The 14,419-nt window shown below is 36.0% G+C and overlaps 1 protein-coding gene across 2 annotated transcripts in view; it reads left to right on the top strand.

Moving 5' to 3' along the window:
- NAA15 (N-alpha-acetyltransferase 15, NatA auxiliary subunit) overlaps nt 1-14,419 on the top strand; it is an 85,535-nt gene that overhangs the window by 24,824 nt on the left and 46,292 nt on the right. For both annotated transcript variants that reach the window (XM_030313036.2, XM_030313035.2), the window contains exons 2-3: nt 9,940-10,024; nt 12,018-12,122. In XM_030313036.2, coding sequence (XP_030168896.1) covers nt 9,940-10,024; nt 12,018-12,122 — 190 coding nt within the window. The remainder of the gene's footprint in view (nt 1-9,939; nt 10,025-12,017; nt 12,123-14,419) is intronic.

Genomic DNA, 14,419 nt, shown 5'->3' with positions numbered 1-14,419 from the left:
GATCTGAAGCAGGCTTTGTGTGCTGACAGCAGAGAGCCCAATGTGGGGCTCAAACTCAGGAACCATAAGATCATGACCTGAACCAAAATCGGATGTTTAACTGACTGAGCCACCCAGGTGCCCCCATCTTAATTAGACAAAAATGTGTGTTAAAGCTGAGTTATATATGTATTTGGCCTTATATGTTTGGAGGGAAATTGTTCAATGAAATATACACTACTTCCTATTTTTCTTATTAAAACTGTTTGTCACTACAGTTTATCTTTGGGCAAGAGCAGAAAATTTATAGTATAAACTAAATTGAATATTTGTTGTTACTTTTTCCCTTAGACTAGGAATACTGTTCTCATTTGTAATGAGTGATCTGTTGGAGAAGTAGGGCTGTTAGGAAAAAAAAGAGTTTGGGATCCATTTCCTTAAACACACACTGATTCTTGAGTGGGAAGAAATGAATTCTTAGTTTTTTGGAAGAGTATGCCATTCTAATTATTTTTACAGGTCACATTGACAGGAGAAAATTGATTTAATGACATTGAGTATAATTTTAAGATGGAAGACTGCCAAATTTCATTAATCGAGAATTAGTTGAAACTTAATTACTGGCCTGAAATGTGATAAAATAAAAAAACTAGGTAGTATAGTATTATCACATGTAAAGAAAGTGGAGTTTGGTTATTGTTTTTTTTTTTCTTTCTAATGTTTGTTTATTTGGGGAGGGAGGGGCAGAGAGAGGGAGACACAGAATCAGAAGCAGGCTCCAGGGTCTGAGCTGTTAGCACAGAACCTGACTTGGGGCTTGAACTCACAGACCTGACCATGACCAGTTCAGGTCATGACCTGAACTGAAGTTGGACGCTAAACCTACTGAACCACTCAGGCACCCGTGGAGTTTGGTTTTTAATTTTCATTGGTAAACTCCATTATTTGGGGGAATTCTCCAATTAGTTAATTATTCTGTGTTGCATTCATTTTTCTTACCTATTTTTGGCATTTTTATTGCCCATTTGACTATAATAATAAGTAAGCAAAGAAACAAAAGGTGAGGTAACATTTGAATTTGTTGATTAGAAGATCTGTTAAAAGATTTGGGGTGCCTGGTTGGCACAGTCAGTTGAGTGTCCCTTGATTTCAGCTCAGGTTATTGTCTCACACAGTTTGTGAGTTCAAGCCGAGCCCTGCCTGCACTGACAGTGTAGAGCCTTATTGGGATTCTCTTTCTCTCCCTTTCTCTGTCCCTCCCCTGCTTGTGCATGTGCATGCACTCTCTCTCTCAAAATAAATAAATGAACTTATTAAAAAGATCTGTAAAAGATTAAAAATATAGGCTTTGATAACATTTATGTTAATAAAATTTAATAAAGTTACTGTGTATGATGGAAAGAGCTCTCAGAGCTTTAGAGGGTCTAGGATGTAGTCTAAATTTTGCCACTAACTAGGTAAATTGCTTGTTCTCTTTTTAAAGTTGACTTAATTTGAGAGGGAGCATGCATGTGCGTGTGTTTCCTTCCATGAGTGAGGGAGGGGCAGAGAGAGGAGAGAGAATCTCAAGTAGGCTCCCAGCTGTCAGCACGGAGCCTGATGCAGGGCTCAAACTCATGAACTGTGAGATCATGACCTGAGCCCAGATCACGAGTCAAACACTTAACTGACTGAGCTACCCAGGCACCTCGAAATTGCTTGTTTTCTTAATCTTACTTGTAAAATAAGGATTGAACCTTTTATGCTTAGTTTGCAGGAGTATCATGAAAATTATACGTTAGTGTGAAATCCCTTTGAAAAATGTGGTGCTGTAAACAATGTAAGGTATTTCCAGTAAGACCAAGGGGAAAAAAACTCTAATTCTGAGTATTTTAAGTTCAGCTATACAAAGTAAAGTCACATTGGGGGCCCCTGGGTGGCTCATTCGGTTAAGCTTCCAACTCTTGGTTTTGGCTCAGGTCATGATCTCATGGTTTCGTGGGTTTGAGCCACTTATCAGGCTCTGTGCGCACAGCGCAGAGCCTGTTTGGGATTCTCTCCCCCCTTTCTCTATGCCCCTCCCGTCATACTGTCTCTGTCTGTCTTGAAATAAATAAATAAACTTTAAGAAAATTAAAAAAAAAAGTCACACTGTACATGTCAAGTAAGAATATAAACTTCAGTGATTTTTATATGCTTGTTATGAATTGTTTATACACTTCCCATTTATACTGTGGGATAGTAGAATGTTCTGTAGTTTTGGATTAAAACTTCTCATTAAAAAATCAGAATTTTGGGGCGCCTAGGTGGCTCAGTTAAGCAGCTGACTCATGAGATCAGGCCCCATGTGGGGGAGCCTACTTGGGATTCTCTCTCTCCCTCCTCTCTGACCCTCCCCCCATGCACTCTCTCTCTCTTTCTCAAAAATAAATAATCATTTAAAATGTTATTGGGGCGCCTCGGTGGCTCCGTTGGTTGAGTGTCCAACTTCGGCTCAGGTCATGATCTCATGGTTAGTGAGTTTGAGCCCCACGTCGGGCTCTGTGCCGACAGCTCAGAGCCTGGAGCCTGTTTCGGATTCTGTGTGTCTCTGTCTCTTTAACCCTCTCCCATTCATGTTCTCTCTCTGTCTCAAAAAAAAAAAATAAATAAACGTTAAAAAAATTAAAATAATAAATAAAATGTTATTAATGTTTATTTTTGAGAGAAAGAGAGTGCAAGTGGGGGAGGGGGCAGAGAGAGAGGGAGACACAGAATCTGAAGTAGGCTCACCCATGAGCGGTGAGATCATGACCTGAGCCAAAGTCGGACACTTAACTGACTGAGCCACCCAGGTGCCAGAATAATCATTTAAAAAAAATCAGAATGTTTCTAGCAATTTCCTCTGTAATGGGAAATATAGCTTAATTTTTTCTTTTTTTTTCCTCTCCTTCTGACTGCTCTCTATAATGGCTTTGTATTACTTGTGTTAGTGGTTTCCTTTTTAAAAAAACCTTTTCTCTTTTTAAATTGTTTATAATGTTTATTTTTTGAGAGAGAGATAGAGTGCAAGCAGGGGGAGGGGCAGAGAGAGGGGGAGACACAGAATCTGAAGCAGGGTCCAGGCTCTCCACTGTCAGCACAGAGCCTGACGTGGGGTTTGCAGGGTTCAAACCCACAAACCACAAGACCATGACCTGAGCAGAAGGCCGAAGCTTAACCGATTGAGCCACCCAGGTGCCCCTCTTTTTTCTTATTTTTTTTTTCTGTTCTACACTATTGAAGGGTAGTAGAAAGGTAGATATATATATATGTATATTTTTTATTTTTATTTTTTTAAATTTATTTTGAGAGAGAGAGAGAGGATAAGGCAGAGAGAGGGAGAGAGAGAGAGTCCCAAGCAGGCTCCACACTGTCAGTGTGGATCCCAATATGGGCCTTGAACTCAAGAATGGTGAGATAATGACCCAAGCCAAAGTCAGATGCTTAACCAACTGAGCCACCCAAGTGCCCCTAGAAAAGTAGTTGTAATGGCTAGGTGTAATGGCTCTGAATCCAGATTGTCTGGGTTTCAATCTTTTTTTCCATCACTTAGTAGTCGTGTGACCTTAGTCAAATTATGTAATCTCTCTGGATCTCAGATATCTCATCTAAAATGAGGTTAAAAAGAATACCTACTTCATACCATTGTTAAGATTAAATGAGTTTTCCCTGTAAAGCATTTAGCACAGTGCCTGGCACACAGCAAATGCTCAGTAAATGTTAGCTATAGTACTATTTGTTTTATGTGTCTTTTTCTGACAAGTTATCTCCATGATTTAAGCACTCATTGCAATAAGTAGCTTTATTGTCTGAAGTCAGTGTTTATTTTTTTAATTATATTTTAATTTTTTTTAATGTTTATTTATTTTGAGACAGAGTACACATGCTCAAGTGGCAGGAGCAGAGAGAAGAGGGAGGGGGGGAGAGAGAGAATCCCAAGCAGGCTTCTTGCTGCCAGCTCAGAGCCCAACTCAGACTCGAACTCACAAACTATGAGACCATGACCTGAGCCAAAATCAAGAGTCAGACTCTTAAGCGACCAAACCACCCAGGCATCCCTGAAGTCAGTGTTTAAAACCAGAACTATTTGATTCCAAAGACTGCTCTTTTCATTATTTGACTAATTCCTTGATGTAAAATTTTCCATTCACATTGTAACTAGTATGTAAAAGTTACCTATGAATATAATGCTAGGATTATGACACGGTGACACTTTATGATTTGTTTACTTTAGCAGAGAAGACCTAGCCTCTTTTTGTACCATATTTATTAAGTTGGCTTTGGTACATATAAACCTTAGGTGTAAAAGCAGTTTTTAATACAAAGTAAATTAAAAGAGACTATTATTTTTTTTTGCCATTATTTCAGATAGGTCATTATTTTTTGTTGCTCTCACATATATTTTTGTAATCTCAGCTACTAATAAGTTATGTTCACATTTTCCCTCTCTTTTGGTGAGTATCATGTTTTTGTTTCTGTTAAGTATGAATCTCAAATTGGAATTGTTGTGTGATTGTATGATTAGATATTGCCAGTGTTTTTTAAAATCTGGTTTTATTGAGATATAATTTTTATACCATAAAACTCCTTCTGCCAAACAGTTGAACCAATTAATCAGTTTTCTCTCTTACCAGAAATCTATGAGAGTTCCAGTTGCTCCATACATTCATCAGTTAATATCATCTAACATTTTAATCACATTTAACTTAAAGGCATGGCACATGTTTTTGATGTAATTAAGAATCTCAAGTGTTTATTGGCTGTTAGGATAACCTCTTTTGAGAGCATTTTCTTCAGGACCCTTGCCCAATTTTTTAATGAGCTATCTCTTACTGATACTGAGTTACAGTTCTTTATATTTTCTGGGTGTAAGATCTTTGCTGTGCATTGCATATGTCTTTGGCCTGCGTTTTGTTGTTGTTGTTGTTGTTGTTGTTGTTGTTGTTGTTGTTGTTTTAATGCTACTTCAAACATTTAAGCTTTCCTGTTTGAGGGATAAGGGAGATTGCTAACTGAACATAAAATATTTTTTTTTTAGAAGTTTTATTGTTACACCTTTTTCGTTTAGATTTGTGATGTTTTCACAGTTTATTTTTCTTTTGTACAGAAGGGTCATTGGCCTCATGAAGTTTCACCCTACATACTTAAGACTTAGTACTCAACAATTTTTAGGAACAGATGCATGGCGGCTCTACTAATTTATTTTTTAATCTTATTTATCCTTCAGTTTAGGTAGTTCTATTGCTGTGTCTTCTATTTCACTGATTATTTTCTTCTGCATTGTCATAATTGCTTTAATGTAAGTGTTCATTATATGTATTTTTCACCTCTAGAAGTGCTGTTTGGTTCTTTTTTTAATGTGTTCTGTTTCTGTTTTCACATGTTTACATTTTTTAAAAATTCTTGATCCTATTTGTGATCATTGGCTTGATATCTTTACCTCATAATTTCATCATTTCTCTCTTTTATTTCTCCAGGTTATAGGTCACGTTTTCCTGCTTCTCAGTTTATCTAATAATATTTTATTGGGTGTTGGGTATTATGAATTTTACATTGTTTTATTGGAATTAATTGTCTTTACAGAGTGTAGGACTTTGTTAATAGCAGGCAGTGTAGGTGCTTGTATATAAGTCTAGGGCTTTGTTGGGTGGGTCTATAGAACACTTACTCTAGGGCTAGTTTTTGTCTCCTGCTGAGTAGATTTTTTGCAGTGTTTACTGAATTGTGCAGCTTGTTCATTGAAGGAGACTCCATTCTGGTGACTTGGAATTCTCAGTACCATGTGAGCCCTGAAAATTCTTGAACTTTCTACTTCCTAGTCATTATTTACCTCATGAAGTTTCACTCTACATGTTCAAGACTTAGCACTTAATAATTTTCAGCAACCAATGCATAGGGATCCCATGCACGTTTTTAATCTGTTTCTCTGAATAGTTCCATCAGTGTTTGCTTTACTATCTGCTTGGCCTCATTGAATTTCATTCATTGTCTTCAGTTCTGTGTGTACTGTTGTGCTCTGCTTGTGATCGTTTCTCCATGTGCTGTGATCTATAAAGCAGTGGCGTTTCTATGTTTGTCATGTTTTCTCCCCCCCTCTTGTGGTTCGCAACGCTGCACTGCCTGTTGTTCAGTGTCTGACAAGTTATTTCATATGTTTTGTCCACTTTTCTTGTTTTTAGTAGAAGGGCAAGTTCATCCTCACTTATTCCATCATGGCCAAAAGTAGTTACTGTATTTTTACAGAAATAAATTTTCAGAAAGCTAATTGAGGGTTAAGAACAATGCACTTTAAACTATTCTTTGTACGTATGTGGTTCCTGGAAAACGTTGACAAGTCAGGAGTGTCCCTTTTAACTAGTCTTTATATCATAGCTTACTTTAAAGCTTTTTTTTTTTTTTTTCAACGTTTATTTATTTTTTGGGACAGAGAGAGACAGAGCATGAACGGGAGAGGGGCAGAGAGAGAGAGGGAGACACAGAATCGGAAGCAGGCTCCAGGCTCTGAGCCATCAGCCCAGAGCCTGACGCGGGGCTCGAACTCACGGAGCGTGAGATCGTGACCTGGCTGAAGTCGGACGCTTAACCGACTGCGCCACCCAGGCGCCCCTAAAGCTTTTTACTGTAACTGTAATTATTGTAAGAAAACCAAATACTTTTAGGCTTTCTGCAGGATAAATAGGAACGCTAAATTTATTTTCTTAGTTATGTTTCTTTGACTACTTAAGGTTAGTGATAGCCTTAAGTTACTGCTTCTTCTTTCCTCTCCTTCTTATCCCCCAGATCACTGTCTGCTGAGTGTATAGTTGATTGTGGGGAGGGCCAGACAGTTAGGAAGATATTGCAGAGAAATTGGAACTAATGGTACCTACTGCAGGTTGGAGGTATAAGAAAAAGAAAGCACCAAAGATAAATAGGGTTTTGTTTTGTTTTGTTTTGCTTCATATCTGGTTGGGTGAGTTGAGGGGAAAGCATCTACTGAGATGATGAAGACTTGATGCAGAACTGATTCTGGGGGAAAAATTTAGTTGTGTTTTGGATGGATTAGGTTTGAGATGAAAAGCAGCAAAGCAGGGATGGTGAATACATAGTTATAGAGTAATTCTGTAATCGAGCTTAATTGTTTTTTTCTTAATTTTTATTTTTTTTATTTAAAAAAATTTTTTTTGACATTCATTTTTTGAGAGACAGAGACAGTGTGAGTGGAGGAGGGGCAGAGAGAGAGAAAGACACAGAATCAGAAGCAGGCTGATGAAGGCTCTGAGCTTGTTAGCACAGAGCTGGACGTGGGGCTTGGACTCACGAGCTGCAAGATCATGACCCGAGCTGAAGTCGGACGCTTAACTGACTAAGCCACCCAGGCACCCCTACTTAATTAATTTTTAAAATATATATCCAAGTTAGTTAGCATACAGCGTGACAGTGATTTCAGGAGTAATTTCCTTGCCCATTTAGCCCATCCCCCCTCCCACAACCCCTCCAGCAGCACTCGTTTGTTCTCCATAGTTAAGAATCTCTTATGTTTTTGTCCCCCTCCCTGTTTTTATATTATTTTTGCTTCCTTTCCCTTATGTTCATCTGTCTTGTATCTTAAATTCCTCATATGAATGAAGTCATATAATTGTCTTTCTCTGACTAATTTTGCTTAGCTATTAATACCCTCTAGTTCCATCCACGAGTTGCCAATGGCAAGATTTCATTCTTTTTGATTGCCGAGTAATACTCCATTGTATATATATATATACACCACATCTTCTTTATCCATTCATCCATCAGTGGACATTTGGGCTCTTGCCATACTTTGGCTATTGTGGATAGTGCTGCTATAAACATGGGGGTGCATGTGCCCCTTCGAAACAGCATACCCGTATCCCTTGGATAAATACCTAGTAGTGCAACTCCTGGGTTGTAGGGTAGTTCTATTTTTAATTTTTTGAGGAACCTCCATACTGTTTTCAGAGTGGCTGCACCAGCTTGCATTACCACCAGCAATGCAAAGGAGATCCTCTTTCTCTGCATCCTTGCCAACATCTGTTGTTGCCTGAGTTGTTAATTTTAGCCATTCTGACAGGTGTGAGGTGGTATCTCATTGTGGTTTTGATTCATATTTCCCTGATGGTGAGTGATGTTGAGCATTTTTTCATGTGTCGGTTGGCCATCTGGATGTCATCTTTGGAGAAGTGAGTAATTGATATCTTTGATGCCAAATGTAAAGTTTTACATTTTCATTGTTTTTACGCATTTTTTCTGCTGTGATTTTGTCATCATTTGCATTAAGTCTTTCTCCCATATTTTGTAAATACGGTTTCAAAAGTTGTGAGTAAAATTTGCTTAAATGTATAACCATGAATTCTGGCATATATTACCTGACCTTTTACATGCAGTTTTTTCCTGCAGCAATACAGTGGTTTAAAAAATTACTAGTGAAACCACGTATTGATACACCTGAAAGTCAAATAACACTAAAATACTAAAACATTTATGGTGAAAAAAATATGTCCTCTCCCCCCCCCCACCCTGCCTTCCCAAGCACCCTCCTAGCCATTTTCTCTGATATTTGCTTTCTTGTTGCTTTATAATACACCACTGTTTATAGTTACATGACCTTTAGACATTTGTTGACTTCTGGTTATAGAAAGAAGGACTTAGAACTTCATCATTCACACATTTGTCCACTTTTTATCATTACCCCATCATAGTTGTATCATAGTATTTTGATAACTAGTTCTGAATATGTTTTTATAATTACGTATGTATTATTTACTGTTAAGCCAAATATTACAATAAGATCATACTTTCTCTTTTAGACAAGCCTTTATTTCTACTAGAATTAAACCTGTCTGATTTATTCAGTTGCCTGGTTTTCTGTGGATGTATTGCTCATTTTCCCCAAATGTGCCTGAATTTTTGTCATGTGCTAATAAATCATAATTTCCATATTATGAAGTATACAAGTTCCATTTTTGCCCTTACTGGAAGCCTAGTCCATGGTGGACTTTGGCTTCCTGTTTTATTTTGGAGCGGTCATTCTCTAATTTTTTTTTTTCCCCTGCATTAGATTTATTTACTAGTACCATGTTGTCTTTTGTTTGTTTTGATTCCTCTTAATGGCTTCCTAAGGAAGAGTGTGTAGAGGTAAAATTTTAGTTTTCTGAGAAGCCTTTAAATGTCATTTTACTCATAAACTTGATTGATAATTTGGTTGGGCATAGAATTCTAGACTGGAACTGGATTTCACTCTGAATTTTGAAGACTGTATAGATGTTTTCTAGCTTTTAGCAGTATTCCATTATTATTTTGGAATAAAAGCTCAGTGCCGTTCTAATTACAGATCCTTTTATGTGATATTTTTTCCCCACTCTGGAAGTTTTTAAGGACCTTTTCTTTGTTTTCAAGGCTTTGAAACTTTATTATGATGAGAAACTTCTTTCCTTCAGTAAAATGAAAATATTGCTTTAAAATATAATTTCCATACCTTTATTTTTTTTTCAGTTTTCATTTTCTGTAACATTTGGGCTTTTTAGAGTGAGTTGATGGTTTTTTAATAAATTTTTTTAAAATGTTTATTTTGGGGGGGAGGGACAGAGAGAGAATCTGAAGCAGGCTTCACACCCAGCACAGAACTGACACGGGGCTCAATCCCATGAACCCTGAAATCGTGACTGAACCAAAATTAGGAGTCAGATGCTTAGCCAGCTGAGCCACCCAGGTGCCTTTGTGAGCTGATGATTTCTTATTTTTCCTAATCTATATGGTGTCTCCTTGTCTTGGTTTTACTTTATTTATTTGAATCTTCAGGGGTTTTTTTGTTTTTGTTTTAACTGGCATTTTAGTGGGATTTAGGAGAATATGGAAGTTAACATTTGATGATTCTGTTGTATTTAGCAATCAAAATTTTAGGATTGAGTTTAAAATTGTTTGCACTTCTTGCTAAATTCAAATTTTTCTTTTTTGTTTTGACAGAGATGTTATGAACATAAACAGTATCGAAATGGGTTGAAGTTTTGTAAACAAATCCTCTCTAATCCCAAATTTGCAGAGCATGGAGGTAAGTATAAATACCCTGTGTTTGTAAGTGTAAGTAAATAGGGCTTTGCTAACTTGTGTGGCTTCATGTTTTTGGGTTCTATTACTCAGCTGCCTTAACTAGTTTTTTGGAGAGAATGGACCTTATCCTTGACTTTTGTAAGATGTTTAATACCATAGTTTGAATTTAATGTCATAAAAATTTACACAGTCTACTTGATTTCTGGTTTATTCCTGTTTTGAAGATTAGTGCTGTAGAAAAGGCTGAGGAAATTAGTAGGAAAAATATGCGTAAGTTTAATAAATAAGTTTATTTAAGATGTTATTAGAAAAAATTTGCTTTAGAACTTTTGAGTTGGAAAAATTTGATTTCTTACAGTAAGCTTATTCAGAAAGTGCCCATTTTGTCCATTGCTCACGAGCCAGCATCTTTTTATTTAGCATTGTATGTTAATTTTTCAAAACTGTCTTGTATTATGACATATTTGTATATTGGAACGTTCTGAAAATTTACATAGCTTTTGCCTATGGGAGGATAGAAGATTGGACAGTGAGGTGTTTGTAGGGTAAGAGAAAAGTGCATGGCTTAACTTGTGAAGATGCAAAAGAAAACTAAGCTTTCATTGGCCAGATTTGTACAGTTGGCTCTCTTTACTCCTGCATACTTTTACTATAATAAAATTGTTTGGAGGTGGAAAGCAGTAGAAATAAAAGTACCTAATATATCTCTTTGTCCTTGTTAAAAAATAAATGTTTTTTTGTTAGATGGATAGTACATTGTTTCATATACCTTTCTAAAGTATGCATACTGGTAAAGTAACTTTCAGTACTATAGTCATGATAGAGTTTCAACACAGGAGAATGCCAAATTTTATTGTTTCTAAAATGCAGTTTCCCCTTGTATGTTAATGAATCTGAAATCAGATTGCATATAAGGTGTCATAATTTAATTGAAAGTGTTTTAACAGTACATAAAATGATGGTTTGTCTAAGACTTAATGGCAGCCCAGAGTTTCATTAATTAAGGCACTTTAAGATGTTTGGTAAACTTGTATGAACAGACTTTACATATTTGACAACAAAGAATTTCTTATGCAGTATCTTGTTAATTGGCTACTTGCCAAATATATTTTGTTTGCTTCCTTTTCCTTGAAAGTTATGCATGATTAATGATTTGTACATAGTTTCCCCCCCCTCTTCTATTTCTTTATCTTTGTTTTTCTATAAATGTTGACTTTTTCTTGGGGTAATACTTTTAATTTTTACATTTTATTTCTAATTAATTTTTCTATAAGTTACAAATTTCAGTCCTAAATGTTTGGTAAATTATAACGAATATTTTTTATTCCTGTATGCTTCATGACACAGACATTATAAAATTAGGTATCTTTTTTTCTTTTCTTTGTCTGAAAACTTAGTTATTTCCCTCAACTCTCTGTTAATCTTTTTGATAGTGAGTGACAGATGTCTGACATTTTTCTTATGTGTTCCAGAGTCAATTAAAAATAAATTTATGAAAATGAGAAATGTAGACAGTTTGTGTGTACGTTTTAATCATTGGACAGTGAATTTAATCTTAATGTAACTTGGGTTCACAGAAATAAAGTCTGTTTTAAGGTAAAGTTTTCTGTACTTGAATGATTATGTGAGGTGACCCCATGGAATTCCCTTGAAGAACAGTAGAGTCATGGTATCTTGTTAGCACACGAATTTCCACATGTTCCTGCATTTGTGTATCTTTTAGTCTAAAAAAAAAATTCTAGGGATGCCTCGACAATAGAAATGTGTTTACTTGGTTTGTCAATTTTTTAAATATTTTAATTATGTACAAATCTGGAAAGTTTCTAAACAATCTCCTTGAAGGTTTAAATTCTCAGGGTAATGTAACATTTGTTTTTGAGATTATGATTACTTTTTTTGTTAGTTATTCTTCGTGTTTAATTATTCTTTATTTTCTCCTTCCTTCCTTCCTTCCTTCCTTCCTTCCTTCCTTCCTTCCTTCCTTCCTTCAATAGAAACCCTGGCTATGAAAGGATTAACATTGAACTGTTTGGGGAAAAAAGAAGAAGCTTATGAATTGGTTCGTAGAGGTTTGAGAAATGACTTGAGGAGTCATGTGTGTATCCTTTTTGAGATATGTTTAAAAATTGGATTGGGGTATCATGAGTTAAGATAGCAATTTGGGAATCAGAAATTTTAGATTCCTCTCATTGTGTAACTACGGAGGAGATGATTTCTTTTTCACATTGAATAACCACAGTTGTCTTCATGGAACATTTTTATGTACCTACCTTTTTTCTAACATTAGTTCTGTTCAGGTAGATTGGACTTGCCTTTTAAAATACTATAGTGCCCCCCCCCCCCGCCATGGTCATTTTTCCTTTCTGCAGTTTCAGTTACCCGAGGTCAGCTGTGGTCTGGAAGCACACTATCGTTCTGATGCACTATCAGGTCAGTAGTGGCATCACAATGCCTGCGTCATTCACCTCACTTCATCTCATGTAGGCATTTTACCATCTTACATCACAAGAAAAAGGGTAAGTATGGTACAGTAAAATATTTGCAAGAGAGACCACACTCACATAACTTTTATTATGGTATATTGTTTTAGCTCTGTTCTATTTTGTTATTAGTTACTGTTGTTAATCTCTTACCATGCCTAATTTGTAAATTAAGCTTTATTGTAGGTATTTGTGTATAGGCAAAAACATAGTATAGATAGGTTTCAGTACTATCTGTTGTTTTAGGCATTTACTGGGGTTCTTAAAACATATCCCCCACAGATAAGGGGAGACTGTTTTTATGAAAGCTCTTCCCATACCTACAAATAAAGAAGTACCCTGCAGATTTCATCATCATTATAAATTAAGAGAAAATAGAGGCACTGTAGTATACTGATTAATAGCACAGGCTTTGGAGTATGCTTCTCTTGGATTTGAATTTCACCTCAGTTTCTTTCTGTGATCTTAGGGCTTAGTTTTCTCTTGTGTAAAATGAGGATAACCATACCTACTTCATTGTGGTGTTGTAAAGATTTCATGATGAGATATATTCTATGTTTAACATAGTCCCTGATAATGCTAAGATACTATACCAGATAAATTTAAGAGAAGTGTGAAGTTAGGAGCAAGTACAAATGTCTGAGAGAAGATAGAGAAAAAACTGTGGGTTGCTCTTTTTTAAAATAGTTTTTTAATAGATATTTCTTTATCTCTTTATAAGCTGACATAATTTTAAGTGCTGAGACACTTAACAAAATCTCAAGTGTTACTAGGCATCTGGCATACTACAGATGAAGAAAAGATAGAGGTTTTGCTCAAGGAATTTATAGTCCCGTGAAGAAAGGAACTTATTAGCAGCATATACAGAAACATGTTCGAGTATTACATAAAGCGTTACAGCTTGTTCAAAAATTATCAGTAATCGAGTAAAGCAGGAGTAAGCAGAAACTCAAAGGGTAATCAAAGGATTAGTTAATAACTGTCATAGATCTTTCATCATTTTTAATGACTACATAGTGTTCTGTATGTATTTACTTATGATTTATTTGTGTTCCTCTTTTTTTTTTTTTTAAGTTTATTTATTTTGAGAGAAAGCAAGCAAAGGAGGGGCAGAGAGCAAGGGAGAGAGAGAGAATCCCAAGCAGGCTCCATCGACCTAGGCCTTGATCTCACTACCTACCATGAGATCACTACCTGAGCCAGTATCAGGAGTTGGACGCTTAACCAACTGAGCCACCCACGTGCCCCTTATTTGTGTTCCTGTTGACAGCCATACGTTTCTTTAAATTTTTAATAACGTTAAACTCCTTAGGTATAAATTTTTAGGGGGTGAGGTTTAGAGGCAGTTAAGAGATTGCTATAATGCTTAAGAGAGGTGATCAAGTCCTGAAATAATAGGTAATAGGGGCCAGATTATGAAGGGGTGTGTCTTAGGCTTTTAAAAACATGTTCCAACCAACTGAGAAGATTGTGTTAAGCTTTACTTTGTCATTTATATTATGAAAGCAAGGATTTTGCAAATAAAATTTATGATATTAAATATGTATTTTCAGTTACTTGTGCCATCCTAGACATTATGTATTTTACTGACTCTGTTGAGGATCCCTGGCATTAAAGTTGTTCGATTGAAAAATTTGAATTTCATTTGGGAAGGAAACATTACAAGTTTCTGGAAAGGGAAGTGAATTCTTCTCTTTGGGTTATATGGCTTTTAGAAAGGTTACTCTGATAGAGAATAAAAACAGAGAGACTGAAGGTAGGATGGGTGACTGCAGTAATCAAAATCTAAAGTGAAAAAGACCTGTATGAGGGGAATGGAATTATTTATGTATTTTCCCCCTTTTATGGCATTTTTTTTTTACAACCTGTTGTAACTCCGTTTACTTATCTGTGCCCTTATTAGACTTTAAATTTTT

Source organism: Lynx canadensis, chromosome B1 (genome assembly GCF_007474595.2).
Source record: "Lynx canadensis isolate LIC74 chromosome B1, mLynCan4.pri.v2, whole genome shotgun sequence".
Classification (NCBI taxonomy): domain Eukaryota; kingdom Metazoa; phylum Chordata; class Mammalia; order Carnivora; family Felidae; genus Lynx; species Lynx canadensis.
This window is presented reverse-complemented; position numbering and strand designations above follow the sequence as displayed.